Source organism: Hemibagrus wyckioides, linkage group LG20 (assembly GCF_019097595.1).
Source record: "Hemibagrus wyckioides isolate EC202008001 linkage group LG20, SWU_Hwy_1.0, whole genome shotgun sequence".
In the NCBI taxonomy this organism is placed as follows: Eukaryota; Metazoa; Chordata; class Actinopteri; order Siluriformes; family Bagridae; genus Hemibagrus; species Hemibagrus wyckioides.
The window spans coordinates 1507612-1531409 of record NC_080729.1 but is presented as its reverse complement, the minus strand read 5'-3'; the positions used below and the strand labels follow the sequence as shown (position 1 = coordinate 1531409).

Genomic DNA, 23798 nt, shown 5'->3' with positions numbered 1-23798 from the left:
AGTGTGTGTAACATAGTGTGTGTAATAGAGGGTGTGTGTAACATAGTGTGTGTAATAGTGTGTGTGTGTGTAATAGTGTGTGTGTAATAGAGTGTGTGTTTAATATAGTGTGTGTGTAACATAGTGTGTGTAATAGTGTGTGTGTAACATAGTGTTTGTGATAGTGTATGTAATATAGTGTGTGTAATAGTGTGTGTGTAACATAGTGTGTGTGATAGTGTATGTAATATAGTGTGTGTGTAACATAGTGTGTGTGTAACATAGTGTGTGTGATAGTGTATGTAATATAGTGTGTGTGTAACATAGTGTGTGTGATAGAGTGTATGTAATATAGTGTGTGTGTAACATAGTGTGTGTGATAGAGTGTATGTAATATAGTGTGTGTAACATAGTGTGTGTGATAGAGTGTATGTAATATAGTGTATGTAATATAGTGTGTGTGTAACAGTGTGTGTGATAGTGTGTGTGTAACATAGTGTGTGTAATAGAGTGTGTGTAAAAGTGTGTGTGTAACATAGTGTGTGTAATAGAGTGTATGTAATATAGTGTGTGTGTAACATAGTGTGTGTGATAGAGTGTATGTAATATAGTGTGTGTGTAACAGTGTGTGTAATAGAGTGTATGTAATATAGTGTGTGTGTAACATAGTGTGTGTAATAGAGTGTATGTAATATAGTGTGTGTGTAACATAGTGTGTGTAATAGTGTGTGTGATAGAGTGTATGTAATATAGTGTGTGTAATAGTGTGTGTGTAACATAGTGTGTGATAGAGTGTATGTAATATAGTGTGTGTAACATAGTGTGTGTAATAGTGTGTGTGATAGAGTGTATGTAATATAGTGTGTGTAATAGTGTGTGTGATAGTGTATGTAATATAGTGTGTGTAATAGTGTGTGTGTAACATAGTGTGTGTGATAGAGTGTATGTAATATAGTGTGTGTAACATAGTGTGTGTAATAGTGTGTGTGATAGAGTGTATGTAATATAGTGTGTGTAATAGTGTGTGATAGTGTATGTAATATAGTGTGTGTAATAGTGTGTGTGATAGAGTGTATGTAATATAGTGTGTGTAATAGTGTGTGATAGTGTATGTAATATAGTGTGTGTAATAGTGTGTGTGTAACATAGTGTGTGTGATAGAGTGTATGTAATATAGTGTGTGTGTAACATAGTGTGTGAGATAGAGTGTATGTAATATAGTGTGTGTGTAACATAGTGTGTGTAATAGTGTGTGTGATAGAGTGTATGTAATATAGTGTGTGTGTAACAGTGTGTGATAGTGTGTATGTAATATAGTGTGTGTAACATAGTGTGTGTAATAGTGTGTGTGATAGAGTGTATGTAATATAGTGTGTGTAATAGTGTGTGATAGTGTATGTAATATAGTGTGTGTAATAGTGTGTGTGATAGAGTGTATGTAATATAGTGTGTGTGTAACAGTGTGTGATAGTGTGTATGTAATATAGTGTGTGTAATAGTGTGTGTGTAACATAGTGTGTGTAATAGTGTGTGTGTAACATAGTGTGTGTGATAGTGTATGTAATATAGTGTGTGTAATAGTGTGTGTGTAAAAGTGTGTGTGTAACATAGTGTGTGTAATAGAGTGTATGTAATATAGTGTGTGTGTGTGTAATAGAGTGTATGTAATATAGTGTGTGTGTAATATAGTGTGTAATAGAGTGCGTCTCAGGGTGTGTGCTGCTGTGAGCAGGTTGAGGTTGTGTGTCTTTGTGCTTTTGGGCGTCGGCTCTTTTGCATACTCGTTTTGAAAGTCAAATGAAAGAGAGAAGTTTATTCAGATGTGAGCAGATTTCCTCCTGGATGTTTATTCCATACCTCCTGCTTCATGGTGTAAGAAAACACCAGTCAGTGTCAGATGGTCAGACGTTTGTCCAGATGATTACAGGAAGTCAGATCTTCAGGAATGGAGTGTTTCTCCGATCAGAGCATCATCTGCTTCTTATTTTAAGGATGAAAGTTTGCACTCGTTCTTTGTGAATCTTTTCCTGTCGTTCCTGTGAAGAGTGAAATTATCAGCTTTATTCTTAAGACTGAGACTCACACCTCCTGTACATTATCCCTCCATCACACTATCCCTCCATCACACTGTCACTCCATCATCACATTATTCTCTCTTTTAGTACATCTCTTTCTCTCTGTCTGTCGCTTTCTTACACTCTCTCTATTTATTTCTCTCTGTCTCTCACTGTTTTTCTTCTCCCTCTCTCTTTAAAGCTTATTCTGTCTCTTTCTAAGCCTCTCTCTCTCTCTCGCTCTCTCTCTCTCTCTCTCTCTCTCTCTCTCTCTCTCTCTCTCTAAGCCTCCCTCTTTCTCTCTGTCTGTCTGCCTATTTCTCTTTAAACCTTATTCTCTCTCTCTCTCTCTCTCTCTCTCTCTCTCTCTTTCTCTCTAAGCCTCCCTCTTTCTCTCTGTCTGTCTGCCTATCTCTCTTTAAACCTTATTCTCTCTCTCTCTCTCTCTCTCTCTTTCTCTCTAAGCCTCCCTCTTTCTCTCTGTCTGTCTGCCTATCTCTCTTTAAACCTTATTCTCTCTCTCTCTCTCTCTCTCTCTCTCTCTCTTTCTCTCTAAGCCTCCCTCTTTCTCTCTGTCTGTCTGCCTATCTCTCTTTAAACCTTATTCTCTCTCTCTCTCTCTCTCTCTCTCTCTCTCTCTCTCTCTTTCTCTCTAAGCCTCCCTCTTTCTCTCTGTCTGTCTGCCTATCTCTCTTTAAACCTTATTCTCTCTCTCTCTCTCTCTCTCTCTCTCTCTCTCTCTCTCTCTTTCTCTCTAAGCCTCCCTCTTTCTCTCTGTCTGTCTGCCTATCTCTCTTTAAACCTTATTCTCTCTCTCTCTCTCTCTCTTTCTAAGCCTCTCCCTTTCTCTCTGTCTGTCTGCCTCTCTCTCTCTCTCTCTCTCTCTCTCTCTGTCTGCCTATCTCTCTATAAATCTTATTCTCTCTCTCTCTCTCTCTCTCTCTCTCTCTCCCACGCTTGGTGCAGGATGAGTTGACTCATAGAATTGAGTGGGTGGCAAATGTGCAGGTTTTTTTTCTCCCTTACACACACACACACACACGCACACACACGCACGCACACACGCGCACACACACGCACGCACATACACACATCATTTTAATTTCGAATGCTTTATTAGATTGACTGTCAGCATGCAATTTTTGCCACAGCGTCGTTCATAAGTATTGGAACCCTGGAACGTTTCTTGTAAAACATTAAATACGATCAAATAAAATCATTCACGTTTTTTGTTTAAACACTGGATGAAAGTACTTTGGCAAAAAATATCGTCTTTTTAAATCTTATTTTGCTTCAGAAATGAAGAAAATCAGCAGAGGAACAGGTGTCTTGACCTCACTGGACATCTTATTAAGATGCTCAGTGCTGACCAGCAGACCAGTTCATTGTTTGTTTTATTATTTTGTTGTTTTTTCATTAAACCGATTTGAACAATTAGCAAAGGTTGACTAGCATGCTAATGTTAGTGCAGTAGATAAAATTAGCTTAATAACAAATCATCTTTAGTTGTCAGTCAAACGTCACTTCTTGTGATTGCTCTCAGGTTTCGGACACGTTTTGGGATTGAAAAAGTACCCCAGGTGCAGAGAAGTTGTTAAGTTATATTTAACAATTTTAAAGACGGTGAGCTAGCTGACTTTTATTTTGGAAAAGAAGCTCAATTGCTGCCACGCTGATTGAACACCAATCCTGATCCTGATTTCTCCTAACTCCACCCCTTAATACAATTATTCCAGTCTTTACCAGTTTACAAATTTATCTCATAGTCTCATTTTTTTCTCTTTCTCTCTCTCTCTCACACACACACACACACACACACACAGCTGAGGGTGAAGAACAGCGATGTTCTCACTCTCCACTTATCCTGAACTGACCTGATGATGTGTGTCAGTTAGTAGAATTGAGTTGCTTTGGTTCTGCGGTGTGTTTGCGGTTCCCCGTGGACGTGTGTTTCTTCCTCTCCGGTCTTTAAATGATTGATTGGAGCTGCTGATTGGCCTGTGTGGAGTTCTACACCTCGCGTTCCTAACCCTAATCAGGACCCGATTGAAAGCAGAAACAGTGAATAGTGTGAACATCGATCCAAGAAGCAGCGTGTGATCTTCAGGATGCTGTGGGAATCGACAAGTTTTACCTTATCAACGATTCAGTCGAGCCACGTTTACATACCCAGTGATTCACTGGGGAATCATTTAGAGTGGTTGAGTCTTTCAGTTAAATGATTCATAAAGATTCACTTACAGATTCGTTCAGTTTCACACTTAACCCAAATGTGCAGGCTGATCATACAACTGACCAGGAATCATTTAGCTTAACTGATTCATTGATGAATGACTAAAGAATCACAGTCATGACAGAAATGATTCACTGACTCAACAAGTGCAGAGAAAAGAGTCACATTTTGGTCATGATCAAAGGAAGATTCAATGATTAATACACTGAGGGAGGAGCGCTTTATGGTCATCAATTAAATGATTCATTGACTCATACATTGAAAGAGGAGTGAACTAGGTCATGAAAGACTAGGCTCACTGATTCAGACACTGAAATGAGGAAATCTCTATCATGAACACGTGTTTCACTGATTCAAATGGTGATAGAGGAATAAATCTAGGTCTTGCCAGAAAGATTCAGTGATTCAATCTATGAGAACGGAATGAAGGTCTTGCCATAATGATTCACCAAGTCATAGACTGTGAACGGAATGAATCTCATCCATGTCCAAATGATTCACTGACTCAAATAGTGTTAGAGGAATGAATCTAGGTCTTGAAAGAAAAGATTCTGTTTTAGTTTCAGACTTAAAAATCTGAGTATAAGGAATAGCAGTACTGATTTGTTCACCTGACTGATTCGTTCAGTAGCGTCTCATGCTAATATGAAGAGAAATGCAGTTAAATGCTCACTTTGGATAAAAGCCACTTGTGCATCTGTGAAGAGAAGAAAAAAATCTGTGCTCCATCAATCTGTGCTGAGAAGTTTATCACTGAATCTTATTGATTAATCTGTCAGGAGGTTTCTTGATTCCTCTCCAGTTTTCCCACATGCCCGAGTGCTGCATGAGGATATTAGCGAGGCTAGCGTTTGTGTTTGCATTAAATATTCATAAGCTGCCCTTCTTTTCCGGAGGGTTCGCTTCACTAGTCACTTACTCAGCACTGTTTGCTCAGAGAGAGACAGAGAGAGCAGGCAAGGGCTCTGGATTAAAGTAAAAAAAAAAAAAAAGGAAAAGAAAGATAGAGCGAAGCTGAAATGTCATATTATTATGGGATGTACGGTATTTTTTTAGGCTTAACCCCTCAGTTTAATAGTTAGCTGTTCAGGTAATATTTAAATAAAAAGATTTAGGATTGAAGATCCTGATGTGATGATTTGTTTAAAAACTGTGTGTGTGTGTGTGTGTAGAGAGGAGATGATTTATTAGAGGTTATTATAGTCTAGTATTAGCTTCAGGTGTAGTAGTGTTTTCTCTCTGATCACTCAGAGATAATGTGTTTGTTTGTGTGTGTGTGTGTGTGTGTGTGTGTGTGAATGCTTTTAAAGGCACATGAGCATTTTGGTGCAGGGCTTCTGTGATTTGTACGAAAGCCATCTGTTTCCATGGTGATGTTCACCCTACGTCCGCCGAGATATTTCTGGTGTGGAACTTATTTGTACACACACACACACACACACACAGACACACACACTTTAATGCATACTTTCACAAAGGCCTAGTGTGTTGGTTTCAGCTGTTTTGATTAGCATAACTTAAAAGGAGTGTGTGTGTGTGTGTGTGTGTGTGTGTTTGCTCTCTCAGCAAAAGTAATATAAAGAAGAAGCAGATCTTCAGCTCTGTGTTTTCAGTTGCATCAGATCAAGACTGTGTCTCAATTCTGCATGAATGAAAATGCTAACATGGCTAACAATAAATGGATGGAGGTGGCCACCAATTAGCATGACTGATCTGTACTCCTGAGGTTCGGAGTGTGTCGCTCAGAAGGGAGTGTAACGATGGTTAACATACCTGAGAAAGAAATGTCTAACAATTTTGGCTAGTTTCTTCGTTAAACACTACCATTTACATTTTTTTTTCTGGCCCTGAAATAAGCTCCACTTCCTCCTTAATGTTTTTCCTAAAGAGACAAGTGTAGATCAAAATTCAGAAGCAAATAAAACAAATGAATGTTTTATTTGAGTTGCAGTAGGACCTAGCAGGTAGCAGAGGGCGCTCAACATTACATACAGCCGCTTTAAACCGACTGAAAACATGTGAACGCTTCAGTGTAGATCAACACGTTGAGGTGATTCTTACACAGTAGTCATGCAGTGATCTAATGGCTTATGAAGACACTTCTGCTCGCACTTCCTGTCCCCTCTCTCTCTCTCTCTCTCTCAGCTCTCAGTCCCGGTTCTCCGTGTGCGTGGGAAGAGACGGCATCTATCCGAATTGCGTTATATTTCTGGCTCACAGGAAGACTGCAACAAAGGCTTCTGAGTCATGGAAATGCACAATAAGGACCGATGCATCGATTTAGTACGTGCTCCAGAGCCACCGCTGCTGTATGAACGCCGGCTAATTACACAATCAGCTGACTTCAAAGCCTCTCTCCTTCTGTATTTCTGAAAGAGCGTGGAGCGAGTGGGAGGACGCTGAGCCGTACGCAGACACACAGCCTCTTCTCACCACCACACTCTCAGGCTAATCATTAGCAGACACCTTTGCTCATTAAGGTACTAGCTGATTTGACATTTTGAACATTTTTCAGACAGACACGAGTAACGTGGTTCTGCAGAAGTGTAATCCCGCTTACACTAAATAAATGTCAAGTGATTATTGAGTTATGGTGAGAATCAGATGACAGCCCTGTATACATTATTAATCAGCCTCCTGTCCAGCTGCCGTCTGCTGATCAATGTATCTGCTGCACACTGTGTCTGTTACCTTCAAGTCCTGTGGAGAGGAAGATGAAGGGAGAGGAAGAAAACAGAAAGGATGGCAAGAAGAAAGGATAGGGGAAGGAAGGAAGGTGACTGAAAGGTTGGAAAGGGGAAATAGGAGGAAGAAGACAAGGGAAGGGAGATTAGGAAAGAAAGGGATAAAAGGTAAAGTGGAGAAAGGGAGTGGAAGGAAAAGGAAAAAGAAGGTAGCAAAGGAAAAGGAAAGTGACAGAAGGAAAGGAAAGAAGAAATAGGAGATGAAACAATGGGTGTAATAAAAGACGGAATAAATTAATCAGAAGGAAAGGGATAAACAGCAAGGAAAGGGAAAGGAAAGAAGAAAAAGAAATGAAATGAAAGAATGGAAATGAAAAGGAAGGTACCAAATTGGAAAGATAAAAAGGGAAGGAGGCAAAGTATATGAAGGGAGATTAAAGAATAGGTTAAGTGATTAAAATTAAAGAAGGAAGGAAGGAAGGAAGGAAGGAAGGAAGGAAGGAAGGAAGGAAGGAAGGAGAGATTAAGGAAAGGACGGAAAAATGAATAGAAAGCTGCATGATAGAAGAAAAAAAAATGAAATGGAGAGGAAGGATTAAAGTTAAAGAAAGAAAAAGGAAGGAAATGGAATGGATGGATGGAAAGGGAGAGAAAGAAAATAAGAGGAATAAACAGTAGTGGAATAAGGGAAAGGTTTGGTAACTCCGCCCCTTTCTTCTGTTGTTCTGTGTTTAAAAGCTGCTGCTTTGCTTCTCTTCAGCTGACAGACGTAATTTATTCTGGAGGAAAAAGAAGACGGCTTTAACGAGCCTCTGAGGTCAGACTGTAAAATTCGATTAATGATCAGAGAGAAGAGACGTCCTCTCAAGCACTCCTGTTAGCAGTCCCATCATCACCTGGGAAAAATGATTTAATATCAAATAAGAAAATGAGTAACGCTGCAGCTCGGGGCCTCATCAGCACCGTGACACCACCTGAGTGCCGAGTGTCAACACTTCTGTCGTTTCTCTACGCTTTTCTCCGTCTCCATCTTCTGCTCTGCTGCTGCTTGACTCCCGTCACCTGAAATTAATTGCTCCCACTGCCAGGCCTGTTCATTAATGTTTATGAAGCAAACAGATGGAGATTTCTGCTCTAAGTTTGAGAAGGTGGCCTTTGTAATTGACTGTAATAATGATGGTGTCAGGTGACAAAATAAATTAATGTAATTGTGTTGTTTGCTAAAGTTAATCACGACACGGTGATGTTAGAATAAACTAAATAATCTTTCTATTAGACTCCTTCACTGAGACTGACAGCTACAGAGGCCACACCTCCTTTATTTAGACTGACACTTTAATAAGCCACACCTTTATTGAGACTGATGTAGAAAGGCCACAACTCCTTTATTCAGACTGACAGGTACTGAGGCCACACCTCTTTTATTAAAATAAAAAAAAGGAGGTGTGCCCTTTTCCCTTATTCAGACTGACAGCTACTGAGGCCACACTTCCTTTGTTTAGACTGGCAGGTACTGAGACCACACCTCCTTTATTCAGACTTACAGCTACTGAGACCACACCTACTTTATTCAGACTGACAGCTACTAAGGCCACACCTACTTTTATTCAGACTAACAGGTACTGAGGCCACACCTCCTTTATTCAGACTGACAGGGACAGAGGCCATACCTCCTTTATTCAGACTGACAGAGGAACAGAATGGCGATGGTAATCCAGAGGAATAGTTTTGTTAGTTTTTTTTCTTTTTTAACAAAAAGAAGTTGAGTAGATGTTGGGTGTCATGCTGTGACAATGGTGGTAATAACACTCCTCCCGTCATGGGGATGTTCTTTACCAGGTGTGTTTTTTCATTAGAAAGAAATTTAAAAGAGACTCTTTTCTTTTTTCCTGGCTCGCACTTGGGGCCGCTGCAGGGAGGTAACGTGAGCTGTTAGCCGTTTCTCATTCTGTACGTCTCAGGGGCCTTCAGGCAGAATGGCATCATGGAGATTTGGGAAGTGGTGATTGTGCTTTTATAGGCACTTAAAAACAAGGGCTTGTGTAATCCACGCTGTATGAAAGGAAGCCGAAGTGGAAGAAACCATCGCAGTGAGAGCAGATGACTGTGTGTTCGGCTCGTAATGAGATGCGCTCTATTAAACGGTGTGGTGTCAAATTGATGTAGAGGGAGTGTGGCCACTGTAGTGTACATCATACTAATTGGAAGGGGCAGTGGGGACTCTGTGTGTGTGTGGTTTGTAGACCACTGTGCTGCTGAAGCACTACTGCTGTAATAAAACTTTAACGCTTTCTCTAAGTCTCCTTCCTTCAATAAATATAAGCTGGCGCTTCTGAGGACGACTCGAGGCCCAAGCATTATTTTGTTTTCCTGCTTTTTCTTCGATTTTTACCTCTTCTATTTTTCCTCAACCGCTGTGCTTTATAACCTACAGCCTCCTTTTGTACCTTCGATTTGTGCAGTGAAACCTTTGTTATAATTCTGACCTGAGTATAATTATAATGCACCAGTGTGGTAGAGTTTTTACTCTAGTTATTTATTTGTTTCTATTGGTTAGTTTAATGCTAATCTGCTTATTGTTATTATACAGAATATTAAGCTGTTTATAGACAATGCTAATATTTAGCTTGTTGATGTAGGTAGCAAAATTGATACATAAATAAAATACGGTTTGGTTACCTGAAGTATTACTTTTCACCGTTGCACAGCTTTTATCAGGGAAAAAAGCCTATTGCTGTGAGACATATGACTTATGCATGGAAAAATGTGAGCATAAGTTAAGTGGAGCAGAAACTCTGCAGGACTTCATCCATATCGCCCGGTTTCACACAGTATACACTGAATATTATTGAGCACTGGTGTGTGGGGGAAAAGCACCTGGTTCAGAGCAGGTACACAATGAAAAACGGTCAGTTTTACAGTCACTCTGACCAATCTGTTCTCCTGTGTTCTGGTCTATTCTTTGATTTTTATTTAACTGCCCGAACCCCCGGTTGTATACGCTACATTCTACACAATGATTAGTAGTGAAATGGATATTCAGGATGGGTATCTTGTTGCTCAATTGCACAAAAGCCATGAGGTACCATATGGGAATTAGTAGTTTCTCAGTGCTGAAATCATGCAGGTCGTATGGATGATAGACAGTTTGCTAGTTTTATTCCTGATACACTTTATACTGCTACGGTGCTTAGAACCGAGACTTTCTTACAAACGTGACCCCTGTGGATCTCTGGTTCTCTGTACAATGGCTCCCTTGAAATGAGCTCCATTCTTCCTGTGTATGTGTGTGTACATATATATATATATGTGTGTGTTTGAGATCAGAAGCTTTGTGCTCCAAGCCTCTGTAGCCCTCTGCCATTACATTGTCACAATGCCCAATAATAACCTCTCTAATAACGGGTTAGACTGTTTTCTCCTCTCTCTCTCTCTCTCTCTCTCTCTGTCTCTCTCTCACGATCACACTGTCCCTTCTCCACTCTCCCTCCTGTAGCGCACTCTTCCTGAGGCAGCTTCGCCTCTTCATCTTCGACGTCACCATAATTAGCACAGCTGAATAAGGCCCAGCTCGCCACCTGCAATTACCCAGATTGCGGTTGACAAAGCGGCGTTCTGAATGAAACGGATGCTGCTGTGTGACTGACAGAGTGCAATAATGAGGAGCGGAGATGCCACGAGGCACATCACTGCTCTGTAGGGGAGAGGGCACGGAGACCTCCTGATGTGCTCTGCTTCTCTGTTTTATCCTCCTCGGCTAAATATATCCAACCGGTTTGCACAAAAATAGCAAAATCAATCTTCATTTTCCCTGTGATTGCTTATGGAGATTGCCCACCAAGTGGGGGGAGGCTGGGTGTTAGGAAGAGAGTAAAAGAAGGTAGATCCCAGAGTCAGTGGGAAAGTGTGGGAAATCAGGAAGGAACCTCAGATCACTGCAGGTTTCCCAACAGACGTGGGGCATGGTAAGCCCGGGTGTAATGAGGTGCTGATCAAAGCAGACATCCAAAAATGGACAGAAAAAGATAAAGTAAAAAATCTCTCTGCAATGAAACAATGTGATCTGTAAGAATTGATAGAAGTACAGGAAAAGGACAAGAGTCAGGGGCAATAGTCAAAAAGTTGCTAATTCTTAGCCACATTGCAATCAAAAAATTTCTCTCTGTCTGTCGGTGGACTTTCCATAAACACCAGAAATGACTAGGGTGGACATCAGGGTGGATATTTTTCTAGAACTATAGGAGGTCCTTTCCTGGTCAAGTGACCCTGGATATTAAGGGCTGCATTATAGCTGTGGTGTGTTAAAACATCAAACGTGTGGAGTTCCAGGAATGATTCGAGTGTATCATCTACCTATAATGAGCTTATTGTGTCCAGTCGTTTATCGCATTTTTGTTTTGCTCTCTACAGGTCCAGTGGGGAGAGTTTGGAGCCGTTAGTAGAGTGTGTGTGTGTACATGACCCTGGCCCCATGATGATGATGAAAGGCCTTTCCAGCAGCCGCAGCCACCACCACATGGTGGCCTGCGAGCCTTCGTATGACCCTATGGGTCACCACGGTGATCGCAAGCCCTACCTCATCAGCCAGATCGAGGCTCCGCCTCCTCCTGATCATCCGTATTACTCCTCACGGAGCTCATACCAGCCGGACTGTGTGGTGCCTTACGGGACTTTCCCACGGCGCCACTACAGCACAAGCCATGAGCCTAAGGAAGAGTGTGCTGTCGTGCCCTACACGGGTGGAATGGGACCTGCAGGAAAATGTCAACAAGTGCCAGTTAACCTGCTGGAACATCTGGATCGGCAGCTTCCGATGGCGCGGGATGGCTATCACACGCTGCAGTATAAACGGGCAGCAGCTGCAGCGGCTGCTTTAGAGCAGCGCAACGACAGTCCTGGGCGTATCCGGCACTTGGTGCACTCGGTGCAGAAACTGTTTACCAAGTCACACTCGTTAGAAGGGCCTCACCACGGAGGACATGGGCACGGACACAGTAAGAGCAGTATGAACGGAAGCAAAGCTAGTCCTGATGGAGAAAACACGCCAGCACCGACACCACGGCAGCGCAAGCGGAGCAAGAGCCGTGAGCGCTGCAAATCGGCCGAGCCCAAGCAGCGGACGCCACCGTCGGGATACTGGAGCTCAGATGAGCTGGAGCGGGATGTCTGCCCTCTGCGCCATGCTGCACCGGGCATCATGACCGTAGGGCGTCACCCAGAGCGGGCGCAGTCTCAGTACTTCCTGGAGGCGTGCGGAGCAGAGCCGACGCTGAAGAACTCGCGCAGCAGCAGCGACGTGGCCAAGTGCACGACCTGCGCCATCACGGCACCGGGCACGGACGTGACACAGCTGGCGAAGAAGAGTGCATGGTCGTCCTCTCTCACGGTGAGCAGGGCGCGCCAGGTGTACCAGCAGGCTGCTGTAAATCTAGATAAGGCGCTAGTGAAAGCAGAAGCTTGTCAGCAGGAGCGCACTTGCCAATTCTTGCAGGTATGCCAAATCCAAATTTAAAAATTTCAACACTCCTTATGAATAATTTCCCCCCTGCACCCCCATGCTTACCTCACCCACCTTCACTTTCACCCTCACCACCACCACCGTCACATCCTCTTCCTCCTCCTCTCCTCCTGCTTTCACCTGGAGGGAGGCTCCAGCTTTGATTTGAGTTCTGCTGAGAAGTAAGTGCAAACCACTAGCCGCCTTACTTTCTAGTTAGATGATCATGTATTATTTCTGGTATTTTAATTAACCTCTGAACCTTTAATATTTCATCTCTTTCTCTATAATTTCTTCCCAGTTCTTTCTATCATTTATGCATTACTGAGGTGGTGAATATTAGAGCTGTCACAATTATAACGTTATCGAATAATCGGCAAGGTTTGAGTTGATCAAGATTTGCTTTATTCTGAGAGTATAGACAGAGATTCTGCTTACTTATATGTTCAGTACATGTGAGTGTGCAAAAGTTTAGAACGATTATCTATTCAGAATTATGTTCATGAAGAAAACACACTCAGGATAGCGTTCACATCATGATGGACATCTGGCTGGACATCACACTTTTATTAATGCAGCAAACAGTGAAAAGTTCAATGGCAATAATTCAGAATGTTACAGTTGTGACAGGTCTAATGTGTGTGCATGTGTAAAATAAAGCAGGGTTTCGGGATGGGTGTGTACATGTCTGTTTGATGTGTGATTAAATTAAATGTCAAGTGGTTCCGATCGGTTTGGTTCCCAAGTGACAAAGCGTGCGTCTGAGGATTTCGAATCCTGAGTTAAGCGCTGGCGGTTTCGTTTCGAAGGAAGATGTGGAAGCCTTCGTTTCATCACATGATCAATTATTTAAATCTGCATAAAAGCACATCAGAAGGAGAGCAGAGTGCTGATGGTGGGTTGCATCACACGATTAATTATTCAGATAGCCCAGCTTTCAGGTTCGAGCCTTACCACCTCGTGTGGCACCGGTTGCCTAGAGAGCACATTGTGGGTCAACAAGGGGTGGAGCTTAGGCTCAACTTTGATCAACCAGATGCAAAATATTGTTTGAAGTTGCTAGCAAATGTTATCTGAACTTGCCTCTTGTTTTTCCAAATCTAGAACTAATTTAACATAAATCAACCGTGATCTGCAAAATTAAGGACAAGTTAAACTCCACCCTTAAACCATCATCACAGTGTCCACAGGAGCCAATTTCAGTCTACAATTCAGATAAAATACAATACAGATAAATATATGAACAGACATTTAACTACCATAAACAGAGTAGTAGAACAATTCATCATCTTGTTCACCCTGCTATGGTTAATAACACAGTCATGAATGATGCATATGAAATGCTAATATGCTGCATATGATGAACTGGGACATGTACAATGAAATATTAATAGACATTTTGGGTAATAATTGTCTTTAAAGGGTCATTACACACAAGACCTGCAGTAGTTTGTACTATGCACATCAAAAATATGAGATGCTAATAAAAACTGATGAAAAAAGTTGTGGGTAATAAATGTCTGTCGTTAAAGGGTCATTAAACATGAGACCTGCAGTAATTATCACAGCAGCGTAGTGGAGGGGGAAATAAATACCACCTTGACATGCTGTCGCTAAACTCACGGTTACTCACTGTTACAGTACAAACACTGAAGTTCAGGGCCATAAATAAAGACCCACTGAAGGAGGTGTGGCCTGTGTGCCTCAGTTCCAGTGAAGGAGGTGTGGCCTATGTGCCTCAGTTCCAGTGAAGGAGGTGTGGCCTGTGTGCCTCAGTTCCAGTGAAGGAGGTGTGACCTGTGTGCCTCAGTTCTAGTGAAGGAGGTGTGGTTTATTAGTCTGCAATTCCAGTGAGGGAGGTGTGGCCTGTGTGCCTCAGTTCTAGTGAAGGAGGTGTGGTTTATGAGTCTGCAATTCCAGTGAGGGAGGTGTGGCCTGTGTGCTTATCAGTTTTACTGAAGAATGTGTGGCCTCTGTGGCTCAGTTCTAGTGAAGGAGGTGTGGCCTCTGTGCTTTAGATCCAGTAAAGGAGGTGTAGTTTATGAGTCTGCAATTCCATTGAAGGAGGAGTGGCCTGTGTGCTTATCAGTTTTACTGAAGGAGGTGTGGCCTGTGTGCTTATCAGTTTCACTGAATGAGGTGTGGCCTGTGTGCTTATCAGTTTCACTGAATGAGGTGTGGCCTGTGTGCTTATCAGTTTCACTGAATGAGGTGTGGCCTGTGTGCTTATCAGTTTCACTGAATGAGATGTGGCTTCTGTGGCCCAGAGTGGCCTTACTACCAGTCAGTGTCATTGAGAATAGAGTGGTCTATAGTTCTGTCAATCTCAGTGAAGGAGGTGAGGCCTATGGGCCAACACTGTCACAAAAAGAGGTGTGGCCCATGTATATAAGTCCTAGTGAAAGAGGTGTGGCTTATGGGTCTGTCAGACTCAGAGAAAGAGGCATGGCCTGTTTGTCAGTCTTATTGAAAAAGGCATAATTTTTGATCAGTTCTGATAAAGTGGGTGTGGCCTCTTTTCCTGTTAGTCCCAGTAATGTCATCTGTTCCTATGCCTGGTGTTTGTGGCTGATAGTCTCTGTTGAGGAGGCGTGGCCTCTGTGGCTGGCAGTCTCTGTCGAGGAGGCGTGGCCTATATGCCTCTATATATATATATATATATATATATATATATATATATATATATATATATATATATATATATATATACACTATATTGCCAAAAGTATTCGCTCACTTCCATGGCCACAGGTGTATAAAATCAAGCACCTAGGCATGCAGACTGTTTTTACAAACATTTGTGAAAGAATGGGTCGCTCTCAGGAGCTCAGTGAATTCCAGCGTGGAACTGTGATAGGATGCCACCTGTGCAACAAATCCAGTCGTGAAATTCCTCGCTCCTAAATATTCCACAGTCAACTGTCAGCTGTATTATAAGAACGTGGAAGTGTTTGGGAACGACAGCAACTCAGCCACGAAGTGGTAGGCCACGTAAACTGACGGAGCGGGGTCAGCGGATGCTGAGGCGCATGCTGAGAGTCAATCGCTGCAGACCTCCAAACTTCATGTGGCCTTCAGATTAGCTCAAGAACAGTGCGCAGAGAGCTTCATGGAATGGGTTTCCATGGCCAAGCAGCTGCATCCAAGCCATACATCACCAAGTGCAATGCAAAGCGTCGGATGCAGTGGTGTAAAGCACGCCGCCACTGGACTCTAGAGCAGTGGAGACGCGTTCTCTGGAGTGACCAATCGCGCTTCTCCATCTGGCAATCTGATGGACGAGTCTGGGTTTGGCGGTTGCCAGGAGAACGGTACTTGTCTGACTGCATTGTGCCAAGTGTAAAGTTTGGTGGAGGGGGGATTATGGTGTGGGGTTGTTTTTCAGGAGCTGGGCTTGGCCCCTTAGTTCCAGTGAAAGGAACTCTGAATGCTTCAGCATACCAAGACATTTTGGACAATTCCATGCTCCCAACTTTGTGGGAACAGTTTGGAGCTGGCCCCTTCCTCTTCCAACATGACTGTGCACCAGTGACCAAAGCAAGGTCCATAAAGACATGGATGACAGAGTCTGGTGTGGATGAACTTGCACAGAGTCCTGACCTCAACCCGATAGAACACCTTTGGGATGAATTAGAGCGGAGACTGAGAGCCAGACCTTCTCATCCAACATCAGTGTGTGACCTCACAAATGCGCTTCTGGAAGAATGGTCAAAAATTCCCATAAACACACTCCTAAACCTTGTGGACAGCCTTCCCAGAAGAGTTGAAGCTGTTATAGCTGCAAAGGGTGGACCGACGTCATATTGAACCCTATGGATTAGGAATGGGATGTCAGTTAAGTTCATATGCGAGTCAAGGCAGGTGAGCGAATACTTTTGGCAATATATATATATATATATATATATATATATATATATATATATATATATATATATATATATATATGGCCTTTTTCTCAGGTGTGTGGTTTGTAATTCTAATAATAAAAATGAAAATGATATAAATGTATATAGCGCCTTTTCCATTCCCAAGCATGCTTCATAAATTTAATCAGAGACGTAATACAGCAACCTGATCCAACTGTAATAAAGAACACTTTAAAAAAATGAAGCTTTAACAGACTAGAAGCGGAGAGATGCATTAGGAGTGATTGACTGATTCACAGCCTCTCAGTCACACATCCTCCTCCTTCTGAAGAGAGGGTTTCTGCCATGTTCTCTCTCACGCTCGGAAATTGCAAAGAATAACTTGTATCTCTCTTTTTCTTTTTTTTTTTTGGACGTGCTAAATTCAGAACCCAGGTTGCCATAGTAACTGTGAATGAATGTTCAGGGCTTTTTTTCGGAACAGTTGCAGATTGCGGGATGCGGGATGGCACTTCGCTTTCGAGCGAGGCGGTTAATCCCACTCGAGCGCTGGATGATCCCACTGCCAAATTATCTGTAATGATGTTTTGATAGCGTGTCTAACAGCTGTTAGGACTTCTTAAGATCTTGTTCGAATTGTGTGTGTGTGTGTGTAAAAAGTGTGAGAGAGAGAGAATGAGAGAGAGAGAGAGAGCTTTTGAAGTTGTCAGGATATGCTAGCATCCACCAAAACCTACGTTGTGTTTTAGCCCTAAAAGTGTGTTTTTATCACTCGTGACCTTTTAAGACAAGCGTTTAAGCCTAGCATTTTATCCCATCTCAGAACCCTGCTGTGAAAAATACCGAACAGTTTTCCAGAGAAAGATCCAGAAAAGTGTCATGGACGACTGTAATGAGCGGAATCGGATGCTGTGATGTTCGACAGGATCTTTTATCCCCTAAATGAGGCAGGAAGTCAGAGCAGTTTGGCGTGCTGGGAGCCGTACTGTGGATTGCGGCTCAGTCGGGTGCTCGGAGCTCAGACTGTCAGGGAAAACTCCTAGTGTGTTTTGGAAAGTCGAAGAAGACGGCATCTGTGGAAGAGTTTCACAGAGATCCAGCATACATCAGAGCAATTTAACGTCTCATCAAACTTCCTGTCTACAGAGACCACACACACATGACACCGAGTCACAGATTGTGGGCCAAGCTGAAGTAGCTAACTCATGAACTAGCGAAGTACCATGCTAGCAGCGGTGAGAGAACACCACAGCACAGGCTGTAGGCTCGCAATTTAGATGAGTAAGGGGCATAAGTAAGAGTGGAGAAAACACTACTTCATAACTTTGAGTATTTAAGTATTCAATTGATTAAGAAATAAAAACTAAATTAACAAAGAAAATTAGGCGCAAATAGGTGATATGAGATCCGCTCAGCTTGTGCTTGTTACACTTGAGTTTGTCACGATATTGCTTTTGCTCAGCGAGATTTGTAGTGCCCCCTGCTGCCCCTGACACTGAATCAGGAAAACCAGGAGTGTATCTGAACACGCAAGATGGATGCCACATGAATCCCGCCCTCACCTGGAGCATCACGTGGGTGTATTCCCAGAAATGAATGCTACATGTGTAATAATAAAATTCAGCAGCGGAGGCGCTGTAGTACCGTAAAATATCATATTAACAGAGAACTAGAAAACATGCTCTACATTTACACTATGAGATTTAAAAAAAAAATTAAATAAATACCAGGCAACACTTCGATATTTAATCATACCCTTGAATCCACGCTGATATGATATTTGATTGATATCCTGTGATCCATGTCTCAGAATTTCAGGTAGGTCTTAATTCATAAATGATGATGATGTCAGGATGTTTTTATGTGTAAATCATCTTGCTAGCCTGCTACCACGTGTGAAATATTTCAATACACTAGTTATTTATCCTTTTTCAGTAGTAATTGGTTTATAATTGTCGCATCGACTCATTTCCGTCATAATCTTTTAAAACTATGCGTCCGACCTGCTCGTGTTTTGTCTGTTTTCTCACGATAAACAGTAAAGTCGGCTCCGTTACCCTCGCCATGTTTGCGCTCACGAATTCTTTAGCTCTACCCTGCTCCCTATTGGATAGAGCTCTTAATGCCTTGGATGCTGCTCATGTATCAGCTACGTGATCGCATCCACATCATTCAGTATCTCAGTCCAGATCATCACAGTATTAGGGTGTATTGTTGTGTCATATCCACACATCGCTTACTGGAGTTAAATATTTCTGTGAGCATCATGTCCTGAAATCTAAGCACTATCAGATTTTTATATCTTGAAGCTTTGTGTGTGAGACCTTAAAGGAAAACAGTTGTTGTGACGCTTCTGATCAGTCGCACAGCATGTCTTTAAGGAATGAACACATCTGTGGTTGTGTGTGTGTGTGTGTGTGTGTGTGTGTGGGCACATTGGGTTTTATCACTAACTGCCTTTTATACCCGCTGTGACGCCAGGGCCCTCCGTTTCCACGGCAACGGTAGCTCTGCGCTGAATCACACTGTGGCACAGGAATTCTTTAACGTGGGATTTTTCGCTCAGTGTCGTGTGAGAAATCAGAGAGAAACAATTCTTTGTTACATGTTTACACGCACACGCACACGCACATGCACATGCACCATGTCTCAGCTTATTTACTTATGTCTGTACATGTACTTTAAGCTTCTAGAACCCTGCGTTAAGGTCAGATGGTGTGGATTGTTATAAATCTGCGAGGTTGAAAATGTGGATTATTTAATGGAGCTGATGTGAGTTTGTGAGAGCGAGTGGAGTCCAGACAGATGTTGTGATACGCAGGGAGGCATCGTTAGCCCAATCATGCGAGCTCACACCGGCAGCCTCATTAATTATGTCTGCCCACTGTGCTGTGTGTGTGTGGAAATGGCATGGATGGCTTCATTTCATCAGTAAATCTTTACTAGAATAAAAGCCCACATTCTCTAGGGTTATATTTTTAAAATAAAAATAATAGTGCAGTACACCTCAACACTTAAATTAGCTGAAATAATTGAATTTAGGAGACTTAAAAAATAAAAAATTATCTTATAATTCTTTACTAATCCTGTAAAAAGAATTTAAATTCGTATTATTATCTCCATGTGGTGCGAAGGTCTGATTTTGATCATCAGAAGGTCACTGTATAGGGTCGTGTGTGTGTGTGTGTGTGTGTGAGAGAGAGAGAGAGAGAGAGAGAGAGAGAGAGAGAGAGAGTGTATTGAAGTGCGGTGTAAATCATACCGAGGCTGGTGTAGAGACTATTTTAGCCCGTATGTTATGGCATGTGACCTCTGACCCTGCAGGTGCCTCAGGACGAGTGGGGGGGTTTCCCCATGGGGAAGGAAGAGGATATCCCGTGCAGGCGCATGCGCAGCGGCAGTTACGTTAAAGCCATGGCCGAGGACGATAGCGGCGACTCAGATGGAAGCCCAAAACCGTCGCCCAAGATGCAGGCGAGACGAGCCAGCTACCTCAAAGCCACGCAGCCATCACTCACCGAAATGACCACGCTCAAGTAAGAGCACCACACACACACACACAAAACACACACACAGTGTTTCTGCTCACTGTGTTCCCTCATTCCCTGACCCCACCCACATTACATCACCAGCAGTGGCTCCGCCTCCTTTCCTTCTGAATCATTCATTCCTTTTTTTTCTTTACATGAGATTATTTTTATATTAAGAGTATATGATTAGCAGTGGACTCGAGTGTGTGCTAGAGAAACGCCGAGGCTCTGTAGGCGATCCTCCCTCGGTGCTGATTTCAATTAGAGTCTCGACAGAACCGCGGTTCCTTTCTTTATCCGTGCAGTTTTAATTAACACCGCGCAACCCGTTTCCGTCGAGTCTATGAGTAATTACTCTTAATTAGCCGTGGGCTTTTTTTAAAAAAGTGCTGCACCGACACCGTGAAAGCACTTTATTCCTGTTTTGACGTCGGAGGTGTTGCAGGTGAAAAGCTCGCCGCATTCTCAGCAGGAATTGATTTTTGCTGGCTTGCAGTATTATCGGTGTGAAGCGTATTCAGAGGATCTGAAGTAATGAGAAGAGTTTACTATAAACACCACGCCGTCAACGGAGTCCAGGATTCCATAATCGGATAATTAACCAGACAGATCTATTTATTTATTTATTTGTATCTGACTGTCTCTGTACATTTACATGAGCAGATTTCCACATTGCTTAGTGTGCTGTTTATTCTTTAACTGGTTACGTTTGTAAAGAAAAATCTAAAGCGGTTGATCATCTGTAATCGCCCACGAGGAAGGGCACCTGCTGGTGACACTGGAGACTCCTTCCTTAAATGGTGAATATTCAGGATCGCTAATCAGCTAACAGAGCGAGAGAACTAAGGTTTGCTGGTGACATCATGATTAATGGAAATCCGGATTTTTAAAAAATTTACCCAGACTGATCTGCGAGAGAGAGAGAGAGATAGAGGAGGGTTTTGCGGGGGCGAATGGCCTGCAGCGCTTTCAAAGGGAGTGTGTGTGTGTGTGTGTGTGTGTGTGGCTTCCACTGATGTCTGGCCTGCCGATGCTGATGCTGCTGCAGCTGGAGGCAATGTGTCTGCCTGTCAGCTGTGTGTGTGTGTGTTTACTGCGTGGGTGGCCATAAATGAATTTCTTCTCTCTTCTTCTCGACTCTCTCTCTCCATACGTGGTTCACACTCACTGAGGAAGTGACGTGATCACGGCGACGACACACTGAGCATGTGCCATGGGGGGCGGGGGGGGGGGGGTAAAAAGCTCCAGCTCCCCCATATCCTCCCAATCTGCCTGCCCCTTTCACTGGGGATTTCACAGCTTTAAATGTTGATGAAGTCAAAGCTCTGTAAACTCTCTAACATCCGCTTTGCACATCTGACGCCTGGACCGTCTCAGCTGGAGCGAGCGCTCATGCCTGTCATTCGCAGCTCTATAAATAAAACATCAGACTGTCGGTGGATCATGAAACGCAGCGGGACGGGCATTAGTGCCTGTTGTTGTCTGATTGCTGGAATTTGGACAGTGATTGTAAATGTAACCGTACACAGTTTTATAGGGATGCAGTCAGAAATGCTCAGAAACTTCATTTAAAGGAACATGTTACAAAAATGCACTCTGTCCTGGTCTTTTTATATTAAAATTAATTTAATGCATACTTTCAACATACAACACACGAATGACATGCAGAATATTCTTATTTTATTATGTTATTATTAAGGTTCCATAAGAGTTTCAGTCTTAACTATATAAAGAAAATTAATAAATGATATTCAGAATTTAGAAATAAAAATTGTCGAGTCATTTGTGAGTTAAGAGTCGACTCTTATTAGTGAACCGAATCAAATGATCTGACTCACTGTAAAGAGTCTCTCTGTCCCCCTGTAGTATTTCCACAGAACATTCTCCGAAGCTACAGATCAGGAGTCACAGCTACCTGCGAGCCGTCAGCGAGGTTTCCATCAACAGAAGTATGGAGAGTCTGGATCCTAAAGCTCTTCTCACCTCACCCCAATACCGCTCACGAAACGAGAGTTACATGAGGGCTATGAGCACCATTAGCCAGGTTGGTGTGCTGTAAACCTCTGACGTCTGACCGATCCCTCGTCTCAGGGAAGATATAATACGCATATATGATTTCTGTGCTGTATATTTGCTCCTGAAGGTAAGCGAGGTGGAGGTGAACGGTCAGATCGAGGCCGTGTGTGAAAGCGTCTTCAGTGAGATGGAGTCTCAGGCGGTGGATGCTCTGGACTTGCCGGTTCCCGGGTGTTTCCGGATGCGGAGTCACAGCTATGTGCGTGCCATCGATCAGGGCTGCTCACAGGATGAGGACGGACCGTTACTGCCGGCGTCACCACCACGGACCACCACCACGGTCCGGACCATTCAGAGCAGCACAGGTCAGAATATGTGTACACTGTGCACATGGAGTTTACTTCACTGTCCAGTAGCACACATGTACAGGCTGTGTTCATCTGTGGATTTCAGCAAGAGATCCAAACTAGAAGTGTTATAAAATATCAGCAGTCCACACATCTGAGAATTTATCAAACCTTCGAAACCGACTAGAAACACATGCTAAGAAAAGGATTTGGTTTTATGCAGATTTAGCGCTGTGCCAACTTTTAATCTTTATGGTTGCTGAATTAGGTTTACTTTTAAAAATAATAATAATAATGCTAAAATTAGTTTTTTAGGGAAATGCTATAGACTATTTTTTTTTGAGAGAGAATTTGCGCCCCTAAAACTTTCCATCTATTATTGCCTGTTCTTCACTGTGTAATAAAATAATTGGTGCCATATGAAAACACACTAATGTGAGATGGAGAGAAAATGGGGGCGGGGCTATCAGGGAGTTCGAAATTCATTCTTCATTCCAGTCACGTGTCGATTACTTCACCACTTTAAAATACACGTTATACACATGTAATATATACACGTTTTCTCAAGAACTACTGGTTGAATGATTTAGATAGAATTCACACAACAAACAAGCAGATGAACTGATTACAGTTTGGAATTGATGAAGGTCACAGCAAGGTCACTGAATACTGAGGGTTTCAGAATCAGTAGCTTCCTTCCTGTTTGATGTTTATTTTGAAAGTTAGAAGGATAAGACTTGCTGGATGTGAACCTCTACTTGTTGAGGAGCAACTGAAAGCATAATACGGGTCTGATGCGGGTCTGATTTGGGTCTGATCCGGGTCTGATTTGGGCCTGATCCGGGTCTGATCCGGGTCTGATTTGGGCCTGATCCGGGTCTGATCCGGGTCTGATTTGGGTCTGATTGGGTCAGATCCAGGTCTGATTTGGGTCTGATCTGGGTCTGATTTGGGTCTGATCCGGGTCTGATTTGGGTCTGATCCGGGTCTGATTTGGGTCTGATTCGGGTCTGAACTGGGTCTGATTTGGGTCTGATTTGGGTCTGATCCGGGTCTGATTTGGGTCTGTTTTGGGTCTGATCCGGGTCTGTTTTGGGTCTGATCCGGGTCTGTTTTGGGTCTGATTTGGGTCTGATCCAGGTCTGTTTTGGGTCTGATTTGGGTCTGTTTTGGGTCTGATCCGGGTCTGATTTGGGTCTGTTTTGGGTCTGATCCGGGTCTGTTTTGGGTCTGATCCGGGTCTGTTTTGGGTCTGATTTGGGTCTGTTTTGGGTCTGATCCGGGTCTGATTTGGGTCTGATTTGGGTCTGATCCGGGTCTGATTTGGGTCTGATGCGGGTTTTCTCTGGTTTAGAAGAGCCATATTTTGATTTTTAACACTTTTTGATAGCTTTGGATTTGTTTCTTCCAGATAAAAACAACTAAAATCACCAAGAACATGATCCTCATGTGGAAAGATCTTTCTATTAGAAAATGATTCGGTGAACAGTGACGTGAATCCAAACCCAGTAAAATGTGAAGTCTTTTTTTTTTGCGGTCATTTCACCCTCACAAGGTGAAAATTTCACACCGCTCTGTACACATCTCTAACC

At 42.8% G+C, this 23798-nt stretch overlaps 1 protein-coding gene across 4 annotated transcripts in view; it reads left to right on the top strand.

The window, feature by feature from the left end:
- dlgap1a (discs, large (Drosophila) homolog-associated protein 1a) overlaps positions 1 to 23798 on the top strand; it is an 81587-nt gene that overhangs the window by 38708 nt on the left and 19081 nt on the right. For 2 of the 4 annotated variants that reach the window (XM_058418851.1, XM_058418853.1), the window contains exons 2-5: positions 11361 to 12441; positions 19638 to 19849; positions 21710 to 21887; positions 21987 to 22224. In XM_058418851.1, the coding sequence (XP_058274834.1) occupies positions 11422 to 12441; positions 19638 to 19849; positions 21710 to 21887; positions 21987 to 22224 (1648 nt within the window). In that variant the 5' untranslated portion in view covers positions 11361 to 11421. The remainder of the gene's footprint in view (positions 1 to 11360; positions 12442 to 19637; positions 19850 to 21709; positions 21888 to 21986; positions 22225 to 23798) is intronic. The other 2 variants (XM_058418852.1, XM_058418854.1) reach the window with 2 other exon arrangements.